The 25,171-nt window shown below is 54.6% G+C and overlaps 9 protein-coding genes across 9 annotated transcripts; 3 read left to right on the top strand and 6 right to left on the bottom strand.

Moving 5' to 3' along the window:
* Positions 1 to 68: 68 nt before the first annotated feature.
* LRP88_02775 (Alpha/Beta hydrolase protein) lies at positions 69 to 1,150 on the bottom strand (the record flags this gene model as incomplete). Its single annotated transcript, XM_083239415.1, has 4 exons — positions 69 to 163; positions 217 to 886; positions 941 to 990; positions 1,039 to 1,150. 4 exons carry the CDS (start codon positions 1,148 to 1,150, stop codon positions 69 to 71), a joined length of 927 nt encoding a protein of 308 aa, XP_083104545.1.
* A 607-nt stretch (positions 1,151 to 1,757) lies between these two features.
* LRP88_02774 (replication factor A subunit protein RFA1) lies at positions 1,758 to 3,742 on the top strand (the record flags this gene model as incomplete). Its single annotated transcript, XM_083239414.1, has 4 exons — positions 1,758 to 1,795; positions 1,848 to 2,099; positions 2,148 to 3,590; positions 3,643 to 3,742. The coding sequence occupies 4 exons, from the start codon at positions 1,758 to 1,760 to the stop codon at positions 3,740 to 3,742; spliced, it is 1,833 nt and encodes a 610-aa protein (XP_083104544.1).
* Positions 3,743 to 4,026: 284 nt separating this feature from the next.
* LRP88_02773 (glutamate-5-semialdehyde dehydrogenase) lies at positions 4,027 to 5,464 on the bottom strand (the record flags this gene model as incomplete). The annotated part of the gene is made up of 3 exons (XM_083239413.1): positions 4,027 to 4,901; positions 4,949 to 5,110; positions 5,164 to 5,464. 3 exons carry the CDS (start codon positions 5,462 to 5,464, stop codon positions 4,027 to 4,029), a joined length of 1,338 nt encoding a protein of 445 aa, XP_083104543.1.
* Positions 5,465 to 6,968: 1,504 nt separating this feature from the next.
* Positions 6,969 to 8,826, top strand: LRP88_02772 (major facilitator superfamily domain-containing protein; the record flags this gene model as incomplete). Its single annotated transcript, XM_083239412.1, has 4 exons — positions 6,969 to 7,091; positions 7,146 to 7,422; positions 7,482 to 8,515; positions 8,569 to 8,826. The coding sequence occupies 4 exons, from the start codon at positions 6,969 to 6,971 to the stop codon at positions 8,824 to 8,826; spliced, it is 1,692 nt and encodes a 563-aa protein (XP_083104542.1).
* Positions 8,827 to 9,052: 226 nt separating this feature from the next.
* Positions 9,053 to 10,310, bottom strand: LRP88_02771 (tryptophan synthase beta subunit-like PLP-dependent enzyme; the record flags this gene model as incomplete). The annotated part of the gene is made up of 2 exons (XM_083239411.1): positions 9,053 to 9,927; positions 9,980 to 10,310. The coding sequence occupies 2 exons, from the start codon at positions 10,308 to 10,310 to the stop codon at positions 9,053 to 9,055; spliced, it is 1,206 nt and encodes a 401-aa protein (XP_083104541.1).
* A 472-nt stretch (positions 10,311 to 10,782) lies between these two features.
* LRP88_02770 (ketol-acid reductoisomerase) lies at positions 10,783 to 12,138 on the bottom strand (the record flags this gene model as incomplete). The annotated part of the gene is made up of 3 exons (XM_083239410.1): positions 10,783 to 11,478; positions 11,538 to 11,848; positions 11,925 to 12,138. 3 exons carry the CDS (start codon positions 12,136 to 12,138, stop codon positions 10,783 to 10,785), a joined length of 1,221 nt encoding a protein of 406 aa, XP_083104540.1.
* Positions 12,139 to 13,620: 1,482 nt separating this feature from the next.
* On the bottom strand, positions 13,621 to 14,376 carry LRP88_02769 (NEDD8-conjugating protein UBC12; the record flags this gene model as incomplete). Its single annotated transcript, XM_083239409.1, has 4 exons — positions 13,621 to 13,773; positions 13,839 to 14,128; positions 14,208 to 14,301; positions 14,356 to 14,376. 4 exons carry the CDS (start codon positions 14,374 to 14,376, stop codon positions 13,621 to 13,623), a joined length of 558 nt encoding a protein of 185 aa, XP_083104539.1.
* Positions 14,377 to 15,170: 794 nt separating this feature from the next.
* LRP88_02768 (chitin synthase class III) lies at positions 15,171 to 18,014 on the bottom strand (the record flags this gene model as incomplete). Its single annotated transcript, XM_083239408.1, has 3 exons — positions 15,171 to 15,308; positions 15,365 to 17,872; positions 17,949 to 18,014. The coding sequence occupies 3 exons, from the start codon at positions 18,012 to 18,014 to the stop codon at positions 15,171 to 15,173; spliced, it is 2,712 nt and encodes a 903-aa protein (XP_083104538.1).
* A 5,479-nt stretch (positions 18,015 to 23,493) lies between these two features.
* On the top strand, positions 23,494 to 24,889 carry LRP88_02767 (uncharacterized protein; the record flags this gene model as incomplete). Its single annotated transcript, XM_083239407.1, has 2 exons — positions 23,494 to 23,578; positions 23,637 to 24,889. 2 exons carry the CDS (start codon positions 23,494 to 23,496, stop codon positions 24,887 to 24,889), a joined length of 1,338 nt encoding a protein of 445 aa, XP_083104537.1.
* Positions 24,890 to 25,171: the final 282 nt, after the last annotated feature.

Here is a 25,171-nt window from a genome sequence, read left to right as displayed (position 1 = left end):
AAAATAGGAGACAACTCTTGACGACGCCACGCTTGTGTTCGTCAAAGCAAAGAAATCCATCGCTTTCCTCAATGTGACTGAATCCACTTGAGCATCTGCTCATACGCTGTAGCCTGGGCGTCCTTGATGGCAGCATCCTGATACTCGCCGACAACGGCAAACCCTGATATAGTGAGTTGACGATCAAGACATATAGATAGTGAAGCCTTGGCTTACCGTGCGGCACTCCAGGATATACCTGGACCTCGTGCTCTAGGTTTGCATCAGACATGGTATCTTCTCCTGCTATCCGCACCTCATCGGTGAAGAGAGGATCGTTTTCAACGCAAACCAGGCTTAGAGGAGCACTGATGTCTTTGAAGTCATCGGGGGTGACTGAGGCGGCATGTGCCAAAGCACCGGCCTTGATGAACGGCCCGGACTTGAGTCCTCCACTCTCGGCATCCCCTTCAACAACCTTTGTCTTCTTGGCAAGAAGCAAAATGAACCGCGCACCGACGCAATACCCGGCCGCATAGATGCCATCACCACGCTGGATGGAGTCTGCGTACTGCTCCTGGGCAGCATCGATCACCTTGTGCAGGATAGGCATGACGCGGTCCTCAGTGACGCGGGCGAGCCACATGTCAATGAGGAACGACTTTGTAACCTCGACGGCTTTCAGCTTGAACTGCTCGAGGATAGATGTGGAGTCGTCGGTGACGGCGGTTGCGCCTGGGGCTGTGTCGCCGGCGAAGAGGTCGGGCATGAGGACGAGGTAGCCCTCAGAGGCGAACTTGTCGGCCTGGATCTGGTTGTTGGTGGACTTGATGCCCGTGCCTCCGGTGAGGAGGAGGAGGAGTCGGGAAGGGGCATGAGGGTAGTCGGTGGGCTTGGAGATGTAGACCTAGAGGCGAGCGTCGTTAGCAACAGTATAGATGGGGTCACTGGTTGGTCGCACATCAACATCATTGAGCTTGATGATCTCGCCGGTAGAGGCCTGTCCAGAAGCTACACCTGTTAGTATGGGATGGGAATGATCAGGAATGCAGAACATACGAGTAGGCCTGTCGGTTACGCAGTGCTCGCCGACGACAGGCGCCGAAGGGGCAGCGCTGGCCTCCTGGGCGTCGCTCTCGGGAGCTCGAGTAGCATTGTCTGCGTCAGCCATGGTGGTTTTCTGGTTGTCCTATCTGCGATCGAGATGCGTAGTGTCGTAGGATTGGCAGGCAGATGATGTTGTTGTTTGATGCATGGCTAATTGCAGTTGAGGGGCTGCCTGAGGTTAGACAGCTGCGCTGCGCTGCGGCGCCTTGGCTGGAATCCAACGTCATGTTGGAGGGGTAACTCCCTGCAGGAGCTCTTCCTTGCGTGTGTGCGTGACGCGGCGACAGGTGAATATTGGTTCATGTAGCAGCGGAGTCGGGTGGTTTATATCAGTAAATCTGAGCTTCAGAATATCCATTCTATTCTAGAAAGGCCCAATACCCCTATATTTTGACATTTACACTTGATATTCTCCACTGGCCTGTCGAGATCGTGTGGTTCGTCCCCGGTTGCCCCAGCCATCAACTGCCGTAGCATTACATAATCCAACGACCCCGCGATCTCTTGCCACACAGCGCGTTGAGTGGAACGCGCTGAACGCGTCGTAGGCACCATCTTCCTTTTATCGTCCACTTCCATCACCTTCCCCCAGACAGCTACTCAACCAAGCCATCAAACCAACGAGATACACACAATCTACCGCCGAGAACCGATCACAGCTCACGGCAACCATGGCTGCAGCTTCAGCGCTCTCTCGAGGCGCCCTTGAGTGCGTTTTCTCGTCTCTCATCTCCCTTCTCCGTTCACTAACTTTTTGTCAGCGTGATCTTCAATGATCCCGACAAAGCCGCCAAGCTCTTCCCCGTACCCGTCTTGCAATGCCTCCAAGTCAAGCAGATGGCCCCTTCGGCCCAAGGAGGAGAACGATATCGCCTCGTTATGAGCGATGGCCAGCATTACGTTCAGACTATGCTTGCCACACAGGCCAACCACGTCGTCCGCGACAACAAGCTCGTCCGAGGCTGCTTTGCCCGGATTAAGCAATACACTCCCAACAACCTGAAGGGCAAGAAGTGAGTTCGTGATTCACCGTCGTCTCCACTGCGTCTGACCACGTCTAGTATCCTTGTCATCCTCGATCTCGAAGTCGTCGAATCCCTTGGCATCCAGGACAAAATTGGCGAGCCGGTCGCGGTCGACGCAAAGCCACCCGGCCAGGAGGGTGCCATCGCCGGAGGAGACTTCTACGGTGTTAAGAAGGAGGAACAAAAGCCACAGCCCCAACAATTCCAGCAGCAACAGCAGCAGCAGTCGATGCCTTCACGACCAGCCATGCACGGTGGCAGCAACATCTACCCCATCGAGGGCCTGTCGCCCTTTGCGCACAAGTGGACTATCAAGGCTCGAGTCACCTCCAAGTCGGATATCAAGACATGGCACAAGGCCACAGGCGAGGGAAAGCTCTTCAGCGTTAACCTTCTGGATGAGAGTGGTGAGATCAAGGCTACTGGTTTCAACGAGCAGTGCGATGCCTTCTACGACCGTCTGCAAGAGGGCTCTGTGTACTACATCTCCACTCCTTGCCGAGTGTCACTGGCCAAGAAGCAGTTCTCCAACCTTCCCAACGACTACGAGCTCGCTTTTGAGCGGGATACAGTCATCGAGAAGGCCGAGGACCAGACCAATGTGCCTCAAGTGAGGTTCAACTTCTGCACCATCCAGGAGCTGCAGAGCGTGGAGAAGGACAACACAGTCGATGTGATCGGTGTGCTCAAGGAGGTCGGCGAGATTGGAGAGATTGTATCCAAGAAGGACGGCCGACCTTTCCAGAAGCGAGAGCTAACCCTCGTGGATGATACTGGCTACTCAGTCCGTGTCACAGTTTGGGGCAAGACGGCCAACTCTTTCGACGCCCCCGCCGAGTCTGTGGTGGCTTTCAAGGGCACCAAGGTATCCGACTTTGGTGGAAAGAGCCTCAGTCTTCTTTCTTCTGGCACAATGAGTGTTGATCCCGACATTCCTGATGCCCACCGACTCAAGGGATGGTATGACTCGGCTGGACGAACAGACACCTTTGCAACCCACCAGGGCATGGCAAGCATGGGCAACGCCACCGGCCGAAAGGACGAGATCAAGACCATCTCTCAGGTCAAGGATGAGAACCTTGGTATGGATGACCAGGCCTACTACACCATCAAGGCGACCATCGTCTTTATGAAGCAAGACACCTTTTGCTACCCAGCCTGTGCTTCCCAGGGCTGCAACAAGAAGGTGACGGAGATGGGAGATGGCACTTGGCACTGCGAGAAGTGCAACGTGTCGCACGATAAGCCGGAATACCGATACATTCTGTCTCTTAACGTGGCCGACCACACCAGCCACCAATGGCTCAGCTGCTTCGATGATTCTGGCCAGAAGATCCTGGGTCGCACAGCCAATGAGATGATGGAGCTGAAGGAGTCAGACGACCCAACCAAGTTCACGGCGGCATTTGAGGAGGCCAACTGCAAGAAGCTCACTTTCCGATGCAGAGCAAAGATGGACAACTTTGGCGAGGCTCAGAGGTACGTTGCGTGTGCCCTAACTGTGTGTGAGATACTAACATTAGTGTTGTAGGATACGATATCAGGTGATGAGTGCCATGCCCCTGGACTTTACTTCGGAGGGCAACAAGCTCAAGGAGATGATTAAGGAGTACGAGAACATGGGAGTATGAAGATGAAGGCTGCGATTCCAGGGCGTGCGGGATGGCGAAAAGAGATTCGGGATTGTCTTAGCATGTATACCTTGTAAAGCCGGGATGAAAGGATCGGTCTACAATGCCGTGGACATGAACATTACGCAATACATAATGAAATGAGCATCGCGACGAAGGCAGTGTCATCTGGGATGGGTCGAACAAGGGTGTAGAGAATGATGTAAATGCTCAGGGGGATTCAACAAGCTTTTATTAACCCAACGCCGTCATGTGTGCAGGATGCCCCGATGCCTGGTATCTAACTACAGGGGCAGTCTCTGGTGCTTCCAGGGCTTCTTGCCCTCGCCGTCTCCGTAGTCAGCGGTGGCCTGGTAGTCACCGCGGATCTTGTACTTGTAGATGGTCAAGCCCTCGAGACCAACAGGTCCACGGGCATGGATCTTGTTGGTGCTGATACCAACCTCGGTGCCGAAGCCGTAGCGCATGCCGTCGGCGAGACGGGTAGCGGCGTTCCAGTACACACCGGCAGAGTCAACCTCATTCATGAACCGCTCAGCCTCGGCCGAGTCGGAAGTCATGATGGCGTCGGTGTGGTGAGAGCCGTGGGTGTTGATGTGGGCGATGGCCTCGTCAAGGGAGGAGACGGTCTTGACGCCGATGGTGAGGGAGAGATGCTCCGTGTCATAATCCTCGGCCGTGACATCCTGAACACCCTTGAGAGAGAGCGATGCAATCGCGGCTTTGCTGGCCTCGTCAACGCGGAGAGAAACGCCCTTGGCGGCGAGAGCAGCAGCAACACCGGGGAAGACGGTAGTCAGAGCGGTGTCCTGGACGAGGAGAGTCTCGACGGCGTTGCAGGCAGCGGGATAGCTGGTCTTGGAGTCGACGATGGCGGTGATGGCCTTGTCCTTGTCTGCTGAGGCAGTGAGGTAGATGTGGCAAAGGCCGTCTGCGTGGCCGAGGACGGGAATCTTTGTCGACTCCTTGATGTAGCGGACCAGATCGTTGGATCCACGGGGGATGACGAGGTCAATGTAGCGATCCTGGGCAAGGAGCTGGGCGATGACATCGCGGGTGGTGACAAGTTGGATGGCCGAGTTGGGAACCTGGGTTGTCTCCAGGGCTGAAGAGATGACCTTGGAGATGGCGACGAAGGACTCAGTAGATTCCTTTCCGCCTAAGAGGTGTGAGTTTTGTGAGTTGAGATGATAGGGGGAAACTTACCCTTGAGAATGGCGGCGTTGCCAGACTTGATGGCGAGAGAGGCAATGTTGGCGATGACCTCGGGCCGGGCCTCAAAAATGATGAGAAGGACACCGATGGGGCATGAAACACGCTCCATGACAAGGTCATTGTCAAGCTCAGTCCTCATCTGAACCTGACCAACTTTTGAAAAAGTGAGTCTTTCAAGCTCAACCACACAAGAGTAAGAAACCAACCTGGATCCTCAAGATCCCTCACATCGAGAATACCCTTGAGCATATCCTCCCACTTGCCCTTCTTCCCCAGATCCAGCCGCGACACGAGAGCCTGGCTGAGGGAACCATCAGCAGCAGCCTTTGCGGCGAGCTCCAGGTCGCGGGCGTTGGCGGCGAGGATGTCGTCCTTGGCGGCCGTGAGCGCGGCGTGGATGGCGTCGAGGGCGCTGTTGCGGGCTGAGGCGGGGAGGGTGGCGAGGGCGAAGGAGGCCGTCTTTGCGGCGCCGGCTGCGGCCTCTGGGGAGGCGTTTGTGAGGGACATTGTGAGGTTTGGTGATGTTCTTTTTTGGTGGTGAGTGTTTGATATGGAGGAGATGGTTTAAAGTGACTCAGGTGGTTTGGTGGGGTTCATGCACCCCGCCATCTATTGGAAGTACGGGAGAGCTTCCGGAGCTTGGGAGGGCCAGTAGGAGAGAGGCATTACGATATTAAAGTGGTTGGATAGGTATTCCAAAAGCATTAGTTACAGGCCAGACTCTACAAATATTGACGTTGATAGACCTTTTTTTCTGCTTCATGGCTGGCCTTGTCTTGATGAGCTCACATGTTTTCACAGATATGAGAGTGGAGCGATGTCGGCGGCTGGGGTATAAAACTCGAACCGCTGCTAAAGTCAAGCAATGTGTTGTTGGAATTTGTGTGGCAAAGAAAGCCGCCAACAAATGTAGAGCAAACCTGTGAAAACGAGTGCTACAAACCAGAACAGAGATTACCCTTACTTATGCTGTGTAACTTGTGCTCTTTGTTTAATCCGCATTGTGGAGTATTAGAAGTCTTGGATGATATACACTCTTGTAGCGATATCCTCAGATGCAAAAGTATAAAGAATCAACAAAGCATTAACAATTAAGTGCTCAGTAAATATACAATCTATAGAGTTATTCTGTTAACCAACCACTCACTCGTGTTGCATGCTCACCATGCGCATCGCCGCGTGACCGCCGACACCTACTTGGTTAGGAAACCTCCTCCGATACAGGAACGCTTCCCATGCTTGAGGGCACGCAACTTCTGACAAGACGTAGTTAGCTCAATTGCAAAACGGCGAGATGCTGATTAATTCAACTTCCAGCACAGGCCATTTTCCAAGTTCGTTCTCCTTCTTCGTCATTTCCCCTGTCTTGTCGAGTTACTCTCATAACAAGCCATCAACCTCGTGATCACAGTAGACAACTACATATCATCAATACACAATCATGACAACTCAAATGAAACCCAGGAAGAATACATCCGCACCTACCCCCCGCGTTATTCCCCCATCGAGTGCCGCTTTTCCGTCCTCTCGCCCCCCCTTCGGCACCGCTCTCGGCGTTCCCTCCACATATCCGCTCCACACTGCTAATTCCCGGCTCACGCTGCCGAGATAGAAACTGGGAAACCATTGGTCAGTCAAGCAAAAGCCGGGACCGGTTTGGACTCTCTCCCCGGGGAACAAATGTAAGGTGCGGAATGATAGATGCGGGCTCGTCAATGGCACCCTTTTATTTCTTTCGCGTTTTGTTTTTCAAGACCGGGATCATTCTTCCACCCCCTACCCACCACCACAACCTAGATCTTGGCAAAATCTGACTCTCATCTCCCGCCTTCGAATGAATATAATCTTTTTCGGATCATTTTTCGTTCAGTAGCTTTGAGATTCTCTGCTGGTGCAGTCTGAAACACTTCCACTTCCGTTCTCCTACTCCGTCTTGCTCCGGCTGCCGCACCCCCGGTTCGGCACCGGTCCCCACATCTTTTTTTTTTTTTCGGGGCCGACCGACGTCACCATGAGACCCGACCGTGACGACGAAAAAGTCGATCAAGGAATCGACGAAAAGGCAGAGCAAAGGTCCAGCTTCGAGCGAGGTGAAGTGGATGAGAAACACGGAGTCCGGCGTCCGGCTTCCACTGTTTCAACCTCCCGTTCAAGCCATACCCAGAGCCGCGCAGACTCGATACATCAGGAACAAGATGCCATTGAGCCTGTCACACTTGGTGAACCGTTAGGCCATATAGATACACGAAGGTCCGCCAAGCGCAGTTGTTCAAGGGCCTCATCCGCCCGTTCAAGGCCGTTGTCCATCGTCCCCCGTTCCAAAAGACGAGGTCTGTTTGGGAGTCTCACTCTAGTCCCTGAGATTGCCTATCCTCCAGATTATAAGAACTCGACGAAATGGGGTCTCACTTTTATCATTGCCCTGGCCACGGCTGCGGCGCCCCTTGGATCGACAGTCGTGTATCGTAAGCCTTGCCCTTGCTAATATTTGAGTTAAATCGATAGAGTGCTGACGAGCAAAAAGCTGCCCTTCCCGTGTTAGCTCGCGAATTCAACGCCTCTGAGACGGTCACTAACCTTTCGGTTGCGTTGTACATGATCTCAATGGCCATCTTTCCCCTCTGGTGGTCTTCCTTCTCCGAGCAGTTTGGTCGTCGGTCCATCTACCTCGTCTCCTTTTCCCTCTTTGTCATATTCTCAGTCCTCTCAGCTATATCGACAAACATCACTATGCTGGTCGTCTTCCGTATGTGCGCCGGAGGTGCCTCTGCGAGTGCTCATTCTACCGGCGCAGGCTCCATCGCCGACTTGTTCGAGGTGTTTGAGCGCGGCCGAGCCATGAGCATCTTCTACCTCGGACCACTTTTGGGGCCCTTGGTCGCACCCGTCATCGGAGGTGTATTGACGCAAGAGCTCGGCTGGCAGGCGACCATGTGGTTCCTCGCCATCTATGGTCTTATTGTCTTGCTGATGATCCTCTTCTTCCTCCCCGAAACACTGCAGCGGCGCAGACCGGAGGAGACACTACCGACTGAGGAGCTCAGCCGGATGCGCACCATGGACTCGGCCAAGGTCAGAACGAAGCGTCTGGCCAAGTCTGTCCGTCGGTTCCTGATCGATCCCCTGGGTGTAGTGGGCTACCTACGATTCCCGGCTGTTTTCATCACTGTGCTTCTCGCCGCCATTGCCTTCGGCTCGCTATATGTGGTAAACATTGCCATCCAACAAAAGTTCACCCGCGACCCGTACAACTACGGCCAACTGCTCCTCGGTCTGTTGTATATCCCGTCAGGTGCTGGATACGTCGTCGGCTCACTCTGCGGCGGACGTTGGATCGATAGAATTATGGCGAGGGAGGCCCGCAAGGCAAACCGCTACGACGAGAAGGGGAAGCTCATCTATCTCCCCGAGGATCGAATGAGGGAGAACGCATGGATCATGGTGACGGCGTATCCGCTGGCACTGCTCATGTTTGGTTGGACATTGAGATATGGTCTGCCCACCCCAGTGCCATGTGTCGCTCTCTTCTTCTTTGGAATCTCGTCCATGCTCGTTTTTGTAAGACATCATATCTTCATCCCAGCGGTACTTGGCTAACACCACATCAACAGAGCAGCGCGACCACAATGCTTACCGAATTCATCCGGAAAAGTACATCCTCGGGCGCGGCACTCAACAATCTGGTGAGAAACACTCTCTCCTGTATCGGAGCCATTGTAGCTGCGCCGTGGATCAATGCCATCAACGTCGGCTGGGTATTCACAACCATTTGTTTCTTTTGCTTGTTGGTTAGTTACACCAGTGTATGGCTGTTGAGGACGAATGCGACAAAGTGGAGGCGGACGATGGACGAGGCTTTGAATCAGTGAGAGACCATTTTGATAATACGGAGTATCAAAGATGTGTTGGGTTCTAGAGAATGAAAAGGGAAGGTATCCCCGTATATAGTATGCCCATAAAAGGCAGATATTTAATTATACGATTCATGACTTCATAGTCGCAAGGACAGAGAAGTATGGTAACGCTCATCAAACAATGCACAAGTATTGTAAAACAAGTTTTCAGATTCTGTCTAGATAGTCCTGGTCTATCAGTCTACTTCCCCCCAGCAAACATCTTTCCAAGAGCATCAACATCGACATTTCCCCCGCTAAACACCAACCCAAGATCCCATCCATCCTCACCAGCCTCCTTCTCCACCATGGCCCTAAACTCCTCATCGTACAGCGCTACAGCAAGGGGGACGCAGGCGCTCGGCTCGACGACCAGCTTGAACCGCTCGTACACGAGCCTCATGGCCGACAGGATCTCCTCTTCTGATACGCTGTACATGCCAGATACCAGTCGTCGTTTGTAGATGACCGACCACGGGTGCTCGCCCACCGGCGTGCGGAGGCCGTCGGCTACCGTGAGTGTCTTGACTGCCGTGATGCGTTCACCGGATTCGTATCCGCGTTTGCCATCGTCAGCTCCTTCGAAGGAGGGCTCAGCGCCAAATACGCGAATACCTGTACCCTCACAGCTGAGAGCCACACCCGAGAGCATGCCGCCGCCGCCACAGGGTGTCATAATGGCATCCAACCCAGGCTTCTCCTTCTTGCCTCCTGGCACACCTGGTCCAGCGTTGTCCCTCCCCGTAGCCGGGGCGCGGAACACCTTTTTCTGCCCGTCGACTTCAGCAGCAGTCGTCATAAGCTCAGTGACCTGCTGCTGAAACTCAAGACCGAGTGTGCCCTGGCCGAGCATAATGTCTGGGTGGTCATATGGCGGTACGAGTCGAGCACCTGTCTCAGCAATAACCTTGTTTGCGACGGCCTCGCGCTCTGGAGCTGTGCTACCACTGAAGATGACGTTGGCGCCGTATCCCTTTGTTCCAGCAACCTTCTTGGGGTTGGAGATCTCAGGCATGACGATATGCGCCTTGATGCCACTCTCACGAGCTGCCAAAGCCAACGCCTGAGCGTGATTTCCTACAGCCAGTCAGTTCAAACCCAATACCCCATCTTCGAGTTATTCTCTCACCTGAACTATGCGTCACAACACCCTTCTCCTTACCCCCTCCCTCCAACCACCCAGGCTCCTGCTTAAGCCTCTCCACAGCATGAAACGCCCCTCTCGCCTTAAAGGCCCCAATCCGTTGCATGTTTTCGCACTTGAACCAGAGCCTCAGCACCGGCCGAGCCGGGGTTCGACCTTCGAATCGGGTCCCATCAAGCGTGCGAGGTGTCGAGGCAAGCTCAGTGAGGGTGCGGTTGGTGAGGACGGGTGTCAAGTGGACCAAGTCGCTGATGAGCTTGTGGGCCTCGATGACTGAGTCACGGTTCAGAGGAAGGGTTGTGGATAAGTCGGCCATGATGAAGATTGCAGAGATCGGGGGTTGAGTTTCAGGTCAAGAATGTTCTTGCTTGAATCCAACGTCCATGCCAACAACACGAGTCCTTATATATCGTGCTCCGGTTGTCGGTATACGTGCCTGTTTAGTGGAACCACCACACCTGTCGCTCTCGATTTCCTCTTTCGGAAAGTGACTGGAGTCTGCCAAGAAAAGCCCGCACAACTACAAGTCAGTTGTCTCTCAAGGGCGTGCCCTAGTCAATGATTAGCTCAGTAAAGGTGAATGTCACGGATACAGGACAACAAGTCGAACAATAAGAAATTGGTATTCGTTTTGGCTCCGAGCCTGATATCAACTTTTGGACCAGCCTAGATCCCCCAAAGATCCCAGGAATTAAAGTACAAAAGTTCATGCGTTTGTTTTCATAAGACCGTTCATTTCCCAAATCCTTCCTTCTTCCCCTCACACGTCAACACTCATTAAACCCAATTTACTTCTGGTTCTCGGGTCGGAGAGCGCGGACGGCCTTGCCGGCGCGCCAGATCTCGAGATCCCGGATCTCCTGCATCTCAGCCTCGTACTTCTCACGGTAATCGGCCTGGCTGTTGTACTCGAGGGATCGCTTGGTCTCAGAGCCATCCTTGACAGAGTCGTACAGCTGGTTGAAGACGGGCTTCAGGGCATCCTTGAAGCGGGGGCTCCAGTCAATGGCACCACGGCGGGCAGTGGTGGAGCAGGCCTCGTACATCCAGTCCATGCCGTTGGCACCGATGAGGGGGTACAGGGACTGAGTAGCCTCCTCGACGGTCTCGTTGAAGGCCTCGCTGGGGCTGTGGCCGCGCTCACGGAGAACCTCGTACTGAGCAAGGAACATGCCGTGGATACCACCCATCAGGCAGCCACGCTCACCGTAGAGGTCAGAGTAGACCTCCTTCTCGAAGGTGGTCTTGTAGAGGTAGCCGGAGCCGATGGCGACACCGAGGGCGATGGCCTTCTCCTCGGCCTTGCCAGTGACGTCCTGGTAGACGGCGAAGGAGGAGTTGATACCACGGCCCTCACGGAAGAGGGATCGGACGGTTCGGCCAGAGCCCTTGGGGGCGCAGAGGATGACGTCGATGTCGGTGGGGACCTCGACCTTGGTGAGGTCCTTGAAGACGGGGGAGAAACCGTGGGAGAAGTAGAGGGTCTGTTGCAGATGATGTTAGTCTAGTGACATGACTAGCGTTCGGCGGGGTCATCTCTTACCTTGCCCTTGACGAGCTGGGGCTTGATGGCGGGCCAGGTCTCAGACTGGGCAGCATCGGAGAGGAGGTTCATGACGATGGTACCACGGGAGATGGCCTCGTCGACATCGAACAGGTTCTTGCCGGCAACCCAGCCATCCTGCTCAGCGTCCTTCCAGGACTTGCCGTTCTTTCGGACACCAACAATGACGTTGAGACCGTTGTCACGGAGGTTAAGACCCTGGCCGTGACCCTGAGAACCGTAGCCGATGAGGGCCAGGGTGTCGTTCTTGAAGTACTCAAGGAGCTTCTCCTGGGGCCAGTCGGCACGCTCTGTAGCTGGTCAGTATCATCATGATGAGTGAGGTGGGGTAGCTCTGAAGCCCCCCGAGACGTGAGAAGAGCTTACCGTAGACGTCCTCCTTGTGACCAGCAAAGTCAATGGTCTTCACACCACGGATCTGCTGCTGAGCAGGGCCGGCAGCGACGGGGCGGGCGACAGCACCAGCGCGGACGGCGGCGCGGGCAGCAGCAACAAAGGTGCGCTGCTGGACGCGGGGCACAGAGGCCAATTGGCGGGCCACGGGGGCGCGGAGGGTCTTGGTGAAGCTGCGGGAGGCCATTGTGACTGGAGGGGATCTGGGGGATTGAGGGGAGAGTGTCTGAAGATAGAATGAAGAAGAGAAAGAAGAGAAAAACTGGTGATGGGGAGAAAGGTTAAGTATAGCTAAATTTTCTAGACGAGGTGCCTGCCCTTTGGGGGGGCAAGCCAGATTCACCGATTTCGGCTTGTGGTGGGCTGTGGGGCCCACGCCGAGCAGCGGGGAAAGTGTCTGGGGCCAGACAAGTAGTATATACACGACTGAACACTCTGATTTGTTTTCAATTGCAAGTATCCACGACCCTGACCTGGAGAACCGCTGGGTCGAACGCAGGGATCTCACAGCTTGAGTCACGTCTAGAGCGGCCAATGGGTGGCGATTCAGTTGTCTAACCTACCAAGCTCCGTGCGTTCGTCAGCAGCCGGTGTCGTTGCTTGTCTCTGCACCACGGCAACGCCTAAAATTGGAGATTTGGTACTCAATTCGAGTCTATGAACAAGAATTGAGTTGCCTTTGCATATGTGTCAAGCTCTGTACTACGTGGTAGAGGCACAATCGACGCTGGCAGCAAGCCCTCGATGGAACAACACACTCTCACCTCACCACGAAAAAAAAGCTGCCTGCACTTGAGCTAATGCTGGCTGGGGTGAGCACGCGAAACAGTGGGTCCCAGGGCTTCCGGAGTCTGTGTAGTCTCCCCGGGAGGGCTCCATCCCCAGCAGCCGCACGTCGTCCGATGCCAACCCCTCCGCCACCGCTGTCCAATGAGGCCTTGGCCAGATCAAACGGGTCTTGATTGTCCACATGGATGTGGCGTTTCCTGGGTGAGGAGCATGTTCGAGATGTCGGGGCATTGTCCATTACTCCGGCCAGCCTTCTGCAAAGGGTCCGGCGTCAAAGGACAATGACTGATGTCCCCTCTCCCCGGCTTGATCCACTTGCTCCGGGTTACGGATGCGGCGTGCGTCCAGCCGCTAGCGGAGCCGCCGTGGTATGCAACTCTCACCATACATACCTACATCCCTGACAATGGATGTGATGCCTTTGGCTGCTCATCAATGTCGGTGTGCACACTCACAAAACAAAACCCCGACAGCCCGGTGTATGCCACAGGCGTAACGGCCCGATCCCGTCCGAGACCCCGTTCTTCACGACCGGACAAGCTCAAAGTGGTGATGGCGTTTAACCGCCCAGTATATTTCTTCAATCTCAACTCAAGCCCTCACGGGGCAACAACAGTACATGCCCTCCTCCTTCTGAACATGGTGCCCTGCCCTCGAAACGCCGCTGGGGAAAAGAGCAATGCCTGCTCCGGATCATGGACTCGTAAGACGCCGGGCGATGCATACCTACGCCTGTATGCTTGCTTGTTCCTTGTCAGACGCTTCGCCGCGAATATCAACGCATTCATTCAGCCGTCTTTTTTCATCCCCAAGTCTGCGAGGACGCATGACAAGCCAACCTCCCCCCTAAAAGTATTCCATCTTCTCTTGTGGCCTAGATCTATTTGAGGACTCTGTCGTAGCTCTGGCCCTTGACTACACCACCGCCCATCGCAGTTCGGACGTTGCGCTTGAATCCCTCGCGGTTGTTTCGTAGGTCTTCGGCCGCCTCCTTGTTCAGCGGATCGGATGCGTTGGGCTCGAGGAAGAGGAACTGCGGCCGTGTTAGTTACCACCCTCCAAAGCTGATTCTTCTCGCAGTGTTTGGGGGCATCATACCTGAAGTCCGACTATCACCGCGTTCAGGTTCAGGACTGGCTTCCAGTCTTCTCGGAGAATGTTCAGGCAGACCTTGCCCTCGAGGTCGATGTTTGGGTGGTAGATCTTCTCCCGGCACCGGACCTTGGGAGGCTCGTGGGGAAAGTTTTGGTTGATAGTGAAGTCGAATGTGAAGCGGCTGCCGCGGTACATGCCCTCGTCGGGGTCAATCGTGAGCACAAAGTTGAGGATGTCGTCGGGGTCAGGGAATTCTGTCTTCATCGTGGAACCCAAGGAGAGCTCTGACAAATCTGTATGCGCCGCATGGTCAGTCTCGTCATTCTCCTTGAACACCCCTCCAAACACACAAGCGTGGAAGCCTAGACGTACCCTTTTGCACGCGCAGCTGAGCTGCCGTCACCTTCTTCTTCTTGCCGCCCGAGGCCTGGCCCTCAGCGTTCTCCGCCTCTTTCTGCTCCTTCTTCTATGAGGGCGTCAGCATCTGCGCGCCATCAGGCTTCTCGGCAAGTCATCTCACCATCGACCATATCTTCAACATCGTGGACGGCGGGGGGCCCTTGTAGGTGGGCTGTGTCGGGTGGGATTCGGTGAACGAGTTGAAAGAGGGGATCGAGTCGAGTCCCAGTCACAGTCTCTAGAGTAAAACAAAGTTCAATATGCGCAAAAACAGAGAAAACGCCGGGAAATGTAGATGGCGAGGTCAGCGTCAAGTCGTGGGTTGTCTTGGTAAGAAGCTGCGAGAACGGACTCGGCGGGCGGGCTGGGCTGGGCTTGGTCGAAAAGGCGATGATGCTTGATAAGATATGGAACTCAGCCGTAAGGCAGCCGGCCTGGATGCCACTGGAGCCCAGCCAACTCACAAGGTGTACCCACCCGAGTCTAGGCGGCCAATTATCATCACCTCCTGAGGCAACTCGCCGAATTCACAAGGGGAATGATTACATGTCACGTTGTCAGTCATTATGAAAGATGGACTCATCACTCAAAGTAACTCATATCATTCAAATGCGTCATGAACCCCCAAGGGCAGATGCCAAACTGAAAAGACTACATAGAGATACACTTTAACTGTGTGTGCGTACCTATCCCGATCCAACCCCGTTTCAATCAATGCCCTCAGCCGCAATCAAATATTTCTTTTTGATTTGATTCGATTCGATTCGCCCTCCATTAAATAATCAAAACAGACAACAAGCAAACGTTACACAGTAGAGGTATCCGAGAACAACCCAATTTATCTACTTTGACAAGCGCCATGTCCTCCGTATCCATGGCTCCCCCACAAAACATGCGAGTGTAGATGATTTCAACGTGCGTGGCCCGCCGTTGCGCTCACCGTCTCGAGAAGCAGCACATGAGGCCGGTCTTACCCAGGAACCACAGGAAGCCGATGAAACGGACGATAGAGAGCACGGCAGTAGCCCACAGAAGGAACTGGAAGTAGTGGGCTTTTCGGGCGGTGGCATCCTCCTATAACATTCGTTAGCACTTAATATATAACAAAACCATATCATAGAAAAACTTACGCCAAGACCAAGACCATCGAAGTTATCGCTGGTAATGCAGAGAATGAGGAAGATGTTGCCAAACAGCCAGGTGACGACAAGGCCGGTACGGAATGACTTATAACCATCCTCGACATCGGCCTTTTCGACCTCCTCCTCCTCCTTGAAGGGAGCAAGGGCTCGGCGGACAGTCTGCTCGAACTGGCTGTCGATATCCTCCTGCTCCAGCTCGATTTCCTCGACAACGGCCTCGTTCTTGTCGCCCTTGGTGACGTGGGCAGAGGGAAGGGCCTCGGCCTTGTCGGAACCCTTGGTACCCCAAGAAACATCGTGCCAGTTGTTGAAGGCGTAGACCATGAGAATGTTGATGTAAGTGGACATGAGAACCAGGTAGTAGGGGAAAGAGTGGAACATGTGCCAGGGGTCCAGGTACATGAAGGAAGCCACAAAGTTGAGACCATAAATAGTGATCAGGGCAACGAGAATGACACCACCGGCGCTGTCACCACCAAAGAAACTGTTGAGGAATTCTTGGCCGGAAGCGAACGAGATCTGCTGTCCAATGGGCTTGTCGAAGGCGCGAACAACCAGGTAGGCTGAGAGAACCAGGATGTAACCCTGAATGAGAGCAAAGACCATGAACGAAGCAATGTAGGTGAACTTGGAACCCTTGGGACGGTTACCCAGAGCCAGAATGAACTGGAGGATGACGAAACCAAGATATGTCCACTGAAGCAGAGCGTTGACCAGAGGAGTAGCAGTGTCACCAAAAGGCCAGCCGTGAGATCCGCTGGTCACCTTGGGTGTACCCACGAGATCCATAATGACCGACGTCGTAAGCCAGTAAGAACCGAGAGAGAACCAGGAGAAGAGAGTGTTGAGGAAGTTGTAGATGAGCTGGATGTGGAAGAAGAACATGCGGATGATGTTGTGGCCCGACTTGTAGAAGCGGCTGAAGTGCATCAGCGAGTACAGAGTGGCGGCGAACGAACCGTTCAGCCATCGTCGACGCTGTGAGATGAATTCAGCGGCACCTTCAGGAACATCGGTTTCACCCTTGGCAGCCTTGATATAAGACAGATGCCACTTCTGGCCAGCCTTGGCCACCAGCTCGAAACACAGGATACGATCTTCGGCCAAGAACATGTTCTTCTTGAAAATGTTCATGCCGTCAATACCCTTCTTACCAAGCATCTTGGACAGGGTGTGATCACCGTGGAAGTACTGCTCCAGGGGACGGCCCATGATAGCTCGGAATCGGTACGCCGAGAAGGCACCGGGCAACACACTGACGTAACCGAATGCAGACTCGAGAGGCTTGTCGAGAATGTTGGAGATCTTGTACTCGAAGTTCTGGACAGCAACGAGGGGGTTGAACAGCTTCTTGCCGCCCTTACCCAACATGGCGTGAATTTCACCACAAGCGCCACCGAGATCCTTGTCGTTGTAGAAACCCTCCCAGAGGGCCAGCAGAGACCGAGGGCTAGGCTTGGTACCGGCATCGATCAGGATACACACCTCAGGGTTCAGGATACGGCCAAAGGCATTGAAGAGCCAACGGTGAGAGTTGATCTTCTTGCTGTTCTTCTGCTTCAAGCAGAAAATCATCTGGACGGGCGGCAGAGTATTGGGGCCGTCGTCGGTGGGCCGGATGAGCTGCTGGTTGGGGGTGACGGAAAGCTGGGAGGTGTATTCGAAAATGTGAGCGACGGTCTCCTTGCCGTCGACATCCTTCTTGATGACACCATCCTGGTAAATACCCACAGTCGCGAGGACATCAAGGGTGTTCTTGTCGGCCTTCTCGATACCGTCGAAAACCAAGCACACGACAATCTTTTGCCAGGCAGGGCCACCCTTGTTCCAGAAAGTCGACTTCTTAAGGTTGACAATGTCGCGAATGTTCTGCATAGTGTGATGCAGAGTTCGGGCAAGCAGAACCTTGTCTTCGTTGTAGTAGGTAATGGCAATGAGCAACTCAGTGTGTCGGTTATACATGCGAGGTCGCAAATCGTAACCGTTCTTCAGGGTGAAGTCGTTAGGGTCACAGGTAGCGGCTGTGTATCGCATCTTCATGAACTCTTCGTTGCCACCCTCGACATCGCGGTAGCGAGCCTGGACAGCGTTCTTGATGGCACTGGGCACCGGATAGTCGATGCTGAGAACGGAACCCTGAACGAGCTTGACCTTTCGGGTGTTGAAGCGCTTCAGGCCACCGCCCTTGCCAATCATGGGCTGCTGCTGTCGTTCGACCCAACTGTCTTCGGGGTCAAAGGCAGAGTCGGGTCGGGGAAAGGGGGCGGGCTGGTCGAGGTTGGCGCCAAACTGGCCAAAGCTGCCGGTGTGTTCGCCATATCCAGCACCGGGCTGAGGAGTCGTCGAAGCTCCCGGGGCGTATGATTCAGTGAGACTGTAAGCTGAGACGGGGCGGTCGGGGGGAGTACGAGCGCCGAGTCGATCTTGGTCGTAGCCAGAGTTCAGGAGGCCACGGCCCTGCTCCTCGTCGTTCTCCTGAGGGGGGAGGTGATACTGCTGAGCGGTAAGAGTTAGTCCTTCCGCCATCTCAGGTGCGAGCTCGAGGCGTAAGCAGAAAAAAAGGTGTACTCACGCTGCCACCAGGTATGTCCTGCATCGGGTGTCCCCCGTACTCCTGATCACGGCCATTGTACGCCATGGTGAATAGTAATGCTCCCGGAGCCGCTCAGCGCAGAAAAAACGATTCGGATCCAAGTGCGATGGATGGATTTTGGCGATGGCGATGATGGGGGGGAGAGATGCTCCTTTGTGTTGTTTGGGGATAGGAGCTGAAACAGGAGGAAGTAGATCCAAATGCAGGTCACGGGCGTGGGTGCGGGAGCTGCCTCTAGGTCCACTGGTAAAACGCAGCAACAAGCCCTGGCAACGGTGACAAAACTCGAGGCGCCAGCCTCTAAAGAATGATGATGGTTAGTTAAGGAGGGAGGGAGGGGAAAGGATGAGAAGGAACAGAAAAGTCGGAATTAGGAGGGAAGAGCGAGGTTTGAATGGCGGGAAGGGGAAGGGAAAAAAAGAAGGCCAGCAATAAGCAGCAGGGTTTTTTCTGACGAAATGTTTTGATGAAGGGCCCCGGGGACGAATCTCGTTTTTGCTCCACGGCTCACGGCCCTGCAAGCTTGCTGTGCTTGAATGGATGGAGAGAGTAAGATGGAATAGGGGACTGGCTACCTGTGCTGCGCTACGCGCTAAGCATGCTGAGCCACTCCGCCGTAAGTTTGGGGGGGGAGGATCCATCCCATCTTCGCATCCTTGTTCCCACTCAGAGACACGCCGCCCAACTCTGAGAGGCTGAAGATGGACTCAATTGCTTCCAATTCTGCATCTCGCAAGCAGCAAGCTAGCACACAGCCTGGGAACCCTTTCTCTGGATGCTTCTGCAGCCGGACAGCCCTGCTCAGGAGACCTCCGCAACCGCGCCCAAAGATGCAGCCTCCTCCAATGCCCGCTGAGCGTTGACGGGCAGCCCGCCCAGAGTTTACTGGTCCTCTGCAGGTCTTGACGGCCACCTCCAGGAGGCGCGTTGCTAGCTCCAAGCAGCTACCTGCTTGCTCCCTCCAGCAAGTCAGCCTCCTCCCTACCGGACGCAGCATCCTGGCTCGTCATCCCCAATTCGGGGTGCCTTGGCTGGAGGAGGCGGCGGCGGCTGGGCTCTCTCTCATCAGCCACCTCAAAACCATCCATGGGGCTTCTGCTCACCGTACAAACGCGGCTCGCTATTTTTCACTGTCTGTCAGACAGAGAGTCAGTTGGATCTCTTGGCCGGCAAATTAATGGAGAAACCAAAGTGCCAAAGAAATGGAGACGTTGCTTGACTTTGACGGGCACCCCTGACATCTTGCATTGCGCATCCATGGATCATGCCGCCGGGAGATGCCACGCCGCCTTTGGAATTGTATACGGCGGCTGCTGCTGCTTACCTGCCTACGGTACTTGATGCTCGGGCCTCGTTGCTCAACGTCCCCCCTCCAATTCCATAGTGCAGGCTCTGATGGGGAAAGAAAGGTCACCTTCCAGAAGGTCTGGTGCCATTTCTGGTCCCTTCAGCGCCGTCACGCCTCCAGCTCCATCCCCTTTCTCCCGCCACAGCCAGAAGCCATGCGTGTATGCGTTGTACGGTACGGAGCATGGTCCCTAATTTCCCCCAAAGGGCCCGGGCTTCGCAGGTTTGGTCCCGTCGAGCCTCCTAGGGCAGTGATCCTCACGCCTCAGTCCTTCACCCTTAGTCGGCGAGCGGTACGGTACCCGCACCCAGCCCTGCCGGCTTACGATCCTTTCCATTGACCATTGGCCTGCTTCAGCCGGCTGAGCCTGTTGGAACGCCTCGTGGCAAGCCCGCTCACCTACAGAGTTAGGTCGCAGTTTGTCTTGTCAGCGTCAGATTTGCCCATGTCCTGGCTGGGCTGGCTGGGCTGGGCGTTGAGAGGTTGGTGCTGACTTGCCAACGCACAGCATTGGGACCCAGACTGGACGCCCAGAAATGGCATGTGCCTGTGTCTGTGTCTGTGTTTCTTCCCTGCCATACAGAGCCCACAAGTACCGGGCATCGTTCTGTGAACCCGTCCACTGGAGAGTTGCAGTGACATCTGAAAAGTCCAAATGGAGATCCCCCCTTGGGTCGGCCGACTGGGTCAACTTGGCTCTTAGTCCGAAACAGAGCCAAAGCCTCCTCCCGTACCCAGAATCTGCCACAGTTGAGTTTCCAAAAATAGCCCCCCCTGCTTGGTGAAATTGACTGGGATGAGCCGAGAGGCCTGGGGCTGGAGTGCGAGATTGGGGCGCAGGCATGTTGTCGTGAAGACGCTAGCACGGCGTTGGCCGCCTTTTGGTCTCCAGCTCTCTCTCCTTTGTTCAGCCGCCAGGGTATGGGGAGGTATGGCAGCTGTCAGCTTTGGATGCAACAAAACGGCTTCACTCCGCTCCTAGTTTTAAGCCCCCAACTCTGGGGCATAGGGCAAGACCACTGGTTCGGCAAATCTGACTGCGTCGTGGTGCCTGATAAAGATGCATCGATAGCCCTCAGTCGACAAGCAATACGGATGCGATCAAGTCCGAACCATACCCATGGCGCCCAGGCTCTTCTGCGTGTAAGACATGTTCGCCGCCTCACGTCAGCAGCTTATGGGCGGCCCGCCCAAATAGGCTCGTTGTTCCCCAAGTCTATTCTCTCAAGAAGAAACGCCGAGAAACGTTTCCGGCCAGGGACACATCGACTGTAAGGCTCACAAATGCCGCGATTCTCAGACGGAATTCCTTTTTGGTCAAGGGCTTATCCTGAAACCCTCTGGTGGAGATAATCGCGAGATAATCTGTGACGGCCGACCCTCGACAATATATGTAAGGCCAGCCGCTGTGGAGACCGTATTCCTCTGCCAACAACAGCATCGACTTTGCTTGAGGGAGCGGACGCACAGCTTTGGGCTACAGCTTTGCCCTACCACACGTTACATACGTCCTGGACGAGGAAATCTCCGGATGGCCATTTCCCGTGTTGAACAGTGGGCCAATTTGACTTGCCGTCGCGATCTCTCATGCTCAACCCCGAAGCATGTAGCTCCCGTGCTCGGTTCACCACCCGAGACATCAGCCACTGGCTGTATTATAGAAGCATCTCAGAGTCCGTGTGTTCCCATGCATTGGGACGGGAAACGACATGTGCTACCCTAAATGGCTGTCGTTCCCCGGCCACGGGCCGCTGAATGTCTGGAAGCATGCTGCGGCGACGACATGACGAGGATCGAGAAATGTTTATTTCTGCATCGAGGTTCCGACGTTTTAAAATATGGAAAGTGACGCGTTCTTCGGCTGCCCACGTAATCTAATGGACGCTTTCTGGAATCAAGCGTTGTTCCTGGATCATCGGCAAGTGGGCGTGACAACGCACCGAGGCAACGGGATGCCGAGTTCCATTCTCAGTCAATATGAGCCTTCGTGTCCAACGACAGCACGTCATGCCACATATCAGCCACCGTCGCTACCGGAAGGGAGTGATGCCTCTGGTGGACGGTGAATGGAGGACTGCTTCTATCACGGTTGCGGGAGCATCTCGCCTGGCTTGATGCTTGGTAGCCCAGTCCGGTTAAGGCTCAACGGCCGTGTGAGTGACAGCCAAGAACATGTTATACTTGGACAACAAGCCTGATCAGTAGCGAAGAAACATACAAACCCAGAAAGGGTTAATAAAGACGATCATTATCGGTATAATACAGCTGGATATAAGACGCACGGTGAAATGGCAAGATTTCCGCCTGCCCTGCAGCGTAGCATGCGTGATCCGGAGAGAATCGAAACGGGATCACACCTAGGGTAGGAAACATCAGATATTCCAACAAGGACCGAGTAAACTTGCTCACTGGGCTGGACGGGAACAAACAACTCCATGTCAATATGTTTGGAACAGGCTTCTGGACCTGCAAAGTGAGATGAGGCCAACAAAGCGGCCGCATGACTGTGCTGTGATTCGTTGATGGGCAAATGAGCCACTGGTTGGCTCGAGATGCGTTGTTGCTGAGCGAGCCATTCAAACAACACCAAGCACTGCAACCGTTTCGACAAGACAAATGCCCTCGCTAACGACCACAGCCACTGCCACGGCAGAGATTCACCGCATCACGCCGTGGTCAGGTATCTCTGGAATGCCTTCAAGCGGGGACCCGACTCCTCCGCAGGGTCCTGGATCGGGGGGCTGTTTCGAACTGAGGGACGCGCGTGCGGGCAAAAAAAGAGTGTTTCTGCAACGCCCGCCCGAGTCTGGCATGTAAACTCGCGCCACTCACTGGCCAGCCGGTTGAGAAAGAGGGTGGTGGAGAGGAGTTTGTGCTACCCACGGGTGGATTTCGCCAAGTGGAGGAGGGAGGCCTGAAGAGAAGAGGCCTTTATCGTCGTGGTTGGCCAGACCAAGGCATGGATCTAGATGATGGAGATGGCGACACTGCATCGTGAGGAGGTGTTTCTCGCAGCTCATTCGATCGCTGCCGTTGGCGATGCCTGCAGGGCTCTGAGCCTCTCGAACCGTACCGTACGTCTCCGTCGGTAGCTGTCCGTAGTTGGTCGTAGGTTGGTTGCATCTACCTATCCATCCGGGCCGCCCTGCTGGTGTTCACCTGAAGCTGGCTGATGGCCTGCGGTACCTGAGGTATAACCTGGGCTCATTCATGCTTGGACCAGGGAAAGAGATGGGAGGTACTTGTGACTGAGTGGAAATCGCTCGTCGACCAAGGTACCAGCCCAGTGCCCAGTTCGTCAAGCTTCACAGTGCATATCCGGGATGATCAGGGGCCTCAAACACTGGGCTGTGGGTTGCTGGCCGGGATGGCCAAGGGCATTCCACACAATCACTGACCCCGCGGACGACAGAATCAGGGGCAGCGGCACCATAGCACACGGTGCGAATAGATGGCGCGCCGTTTAATTGTTTCGCTATGGCCGAAAGGATCCTAGTGTGGCGGGCTGCCCCTGTCACCCCGGGCCCTCGTGCTTCCAATGTGGTTGCAGCGCTCGCCCAGTCGGTCGCAAGACCAAGTTCCCGGCGCTTTCCTTGACTCTTTTCTTTGATTTGAGTAAGAGTCTTGCCTCCAGGCCCTCTTGGATTTCCCTCGCTCCTTCATCGTTCTCCCCGTCCAAACGATCGTATCCCACACGTACGCAAGCAAATCCATCGACCGTCAACCGTCAAATCGACTCGAGCGGAGCCTCCGACGACTCTTTTACTTCTTATCCATTCGCTTCTTTACTTGAGCCGTCGCCTTGGTCGATTATGTCTCCTTCTTGCGCCTCCTAACCAGCCTTCTTTTCATCCGAGCTAGCCTCAGAATCCACTCGTTTCTTACTCACTCTCCTCGCCTTTTCTTCCACCATTTGCCGACCTCTCTCAACTCGAGCCTGAAAATATACCCATCATTCTCGCGTGGAAAGGACTCGGCGAACCATTCAATCCTTGTTTTCTTTTATACTATCAACCATCTGTCGCAAACCACCTTCGAAATACACCCATCGCCAAGCCTGCGCCGACAACCGCCCAACTTAGGCTTGACTGATCATCTCAAGTGATCGACACCTGCCAATCTGGGGCTATCGATCAACTACAACCTCTTACTAGTCTCTCATTACTGGATATCAACATGGAGGGGCTTCATTACTTCTCGTCTAGAGGCCTGGATGGGCCTGGATACGTCGTCGCGAGAGATTTGAACGAAGTTAGTATGGGTAAGTTAATACGGCTCCTCCTGTGTGCCTGTTGACGGCGTCTGATCATCTTGTCTAGCGTACCAACTCGTTCCTCGAGACGGCAAGTGTATTCAGTGCGATGAAAACACCCAACTTGAATGCCCTAACTGCCCCGAAGGCAGTGAATGCCGATTTACCGTACCCCTCGAGTGTCAGAAGTGCCCTACATCGTTCTGCGACGAGAAGTCTGCATCCCAATCCAACAAAGGCTCCGACGGCCCAAACATCGGTGGAATTGTTGGTGGTGTTGTCGGTGGTGTCGTCGTGATCGTCGCTATCACATATCTAGTATGGAGGTTCTGTGTCCGACCCAAGAGGTCACAGATTCCCACCTCCATCTACGTTGAAGATGTGGATGCCCCTCAAGGCTCAGAGAAGGATGCTACCTCAAGGGGAACCCGACCACCCTCAACACACACCGTTCACTCGATCGCTTCCACCGTCCTCACCCGAGCCTCCAACATTATTCAGATCGCCTACATTCCCGGCGTTACGAACCGAGCGACTCCTACATCACCAAATGTTCTTGTCCCCCCCGTTCCTCCGATCCCTATGCACCACGCCGCGGCCGCCCGAGGCGAAGGAAACGACGACCAGCACTTCTTTGTCCCCGGTGACCTCCGCGACTCAACCTACTCGGGTCTTTCTGGCTACTCCGACCGAACATCATACGCCCGCACTTCATACGCACCTCGATCGAGCGTTGCTTCTACCATCTACGGAAAGCAGGCCCAGGTGCTCACGCCCGCCCAGACTGGAATGCGCGCCAAGCCCACAGTTGTTAGTGTTAAGTCCGTTGGCAACAGCAGCGTCGAGAGCAATGCCCCCCCGGTTCCCAGCATCGACTTTGAGAAGTTCGGCGGAGGTCGTCCCAAGAGCGGTGCCAGTGCCTTCAGCGTCGGGTCGACATTCCTCAACAGCGCCAACACTGCTACGCAGGCTCGTGCACAGGTGGTCAAGGTTGGAACACTGAAGAAGGTGGATATGGGAAGCAACAAGTCCGAGACGGGCTCAACAACAGCATCATCATCAATGGGAACCTCTCGGCCCACAACACCAAGCGCGAACGCTACTCGAGACTCGAGTGCCATCACCATCATCGAAGACTCTCCCTCAGTAGACCAAGGCCCCTTCTCGGACCCCCCCGATCGACCCAGCCCTCAAAAGTCCAACAAGGCGCCCAGCCTCGGAGCTGTGATTGAGGAGTCGGCAGTCGAGAACGAGAAGCCTGGGTCCTCCCAAAGGCGGGACAGCAGTCCGTTCGGGGACCAGCACGCGACAAAGGAGTGATGATGGAATTTCCTTGTCGTTATATATCAGAGTATTTTGTTTGAAGATGTCGTCACGAATCTGGCCTCACGTTGGACGTAGGACACATCTCACAATCTGCTTTTCTTCACTTCAATGTCAATTTTTTCTTGGATAGACAATTCCGGATCGATCTCACTTGGGATATAGCAACCCCCTTTTTTTTGTGTTTACAATTCAAATAGCGGCGACGGTTCTTGGGTATGGACTATGGCGTCATGGAAAGGGAGCCGCGGCAAATGGCTCCGAGGATGCCAGGAGGTT

Source organism: Fusarium phalaenopsidis, assembly GCF_050370095.1.
Source record: "Fusarium phalaenopsidis strain FUZ10S chromosome Unknown contig_32286, whole genome shotgun sequence".
Lineage (NCBI taxonomy): Eukaryota > Fungi > Ascomycota > Sordariomycetes > Hypocreales > Nectriaceae > Fusarium > Fusarium phalaenopsidis.
This window is presented reverse-complemented; position numbering and strand designations above follow the sequence as displayed.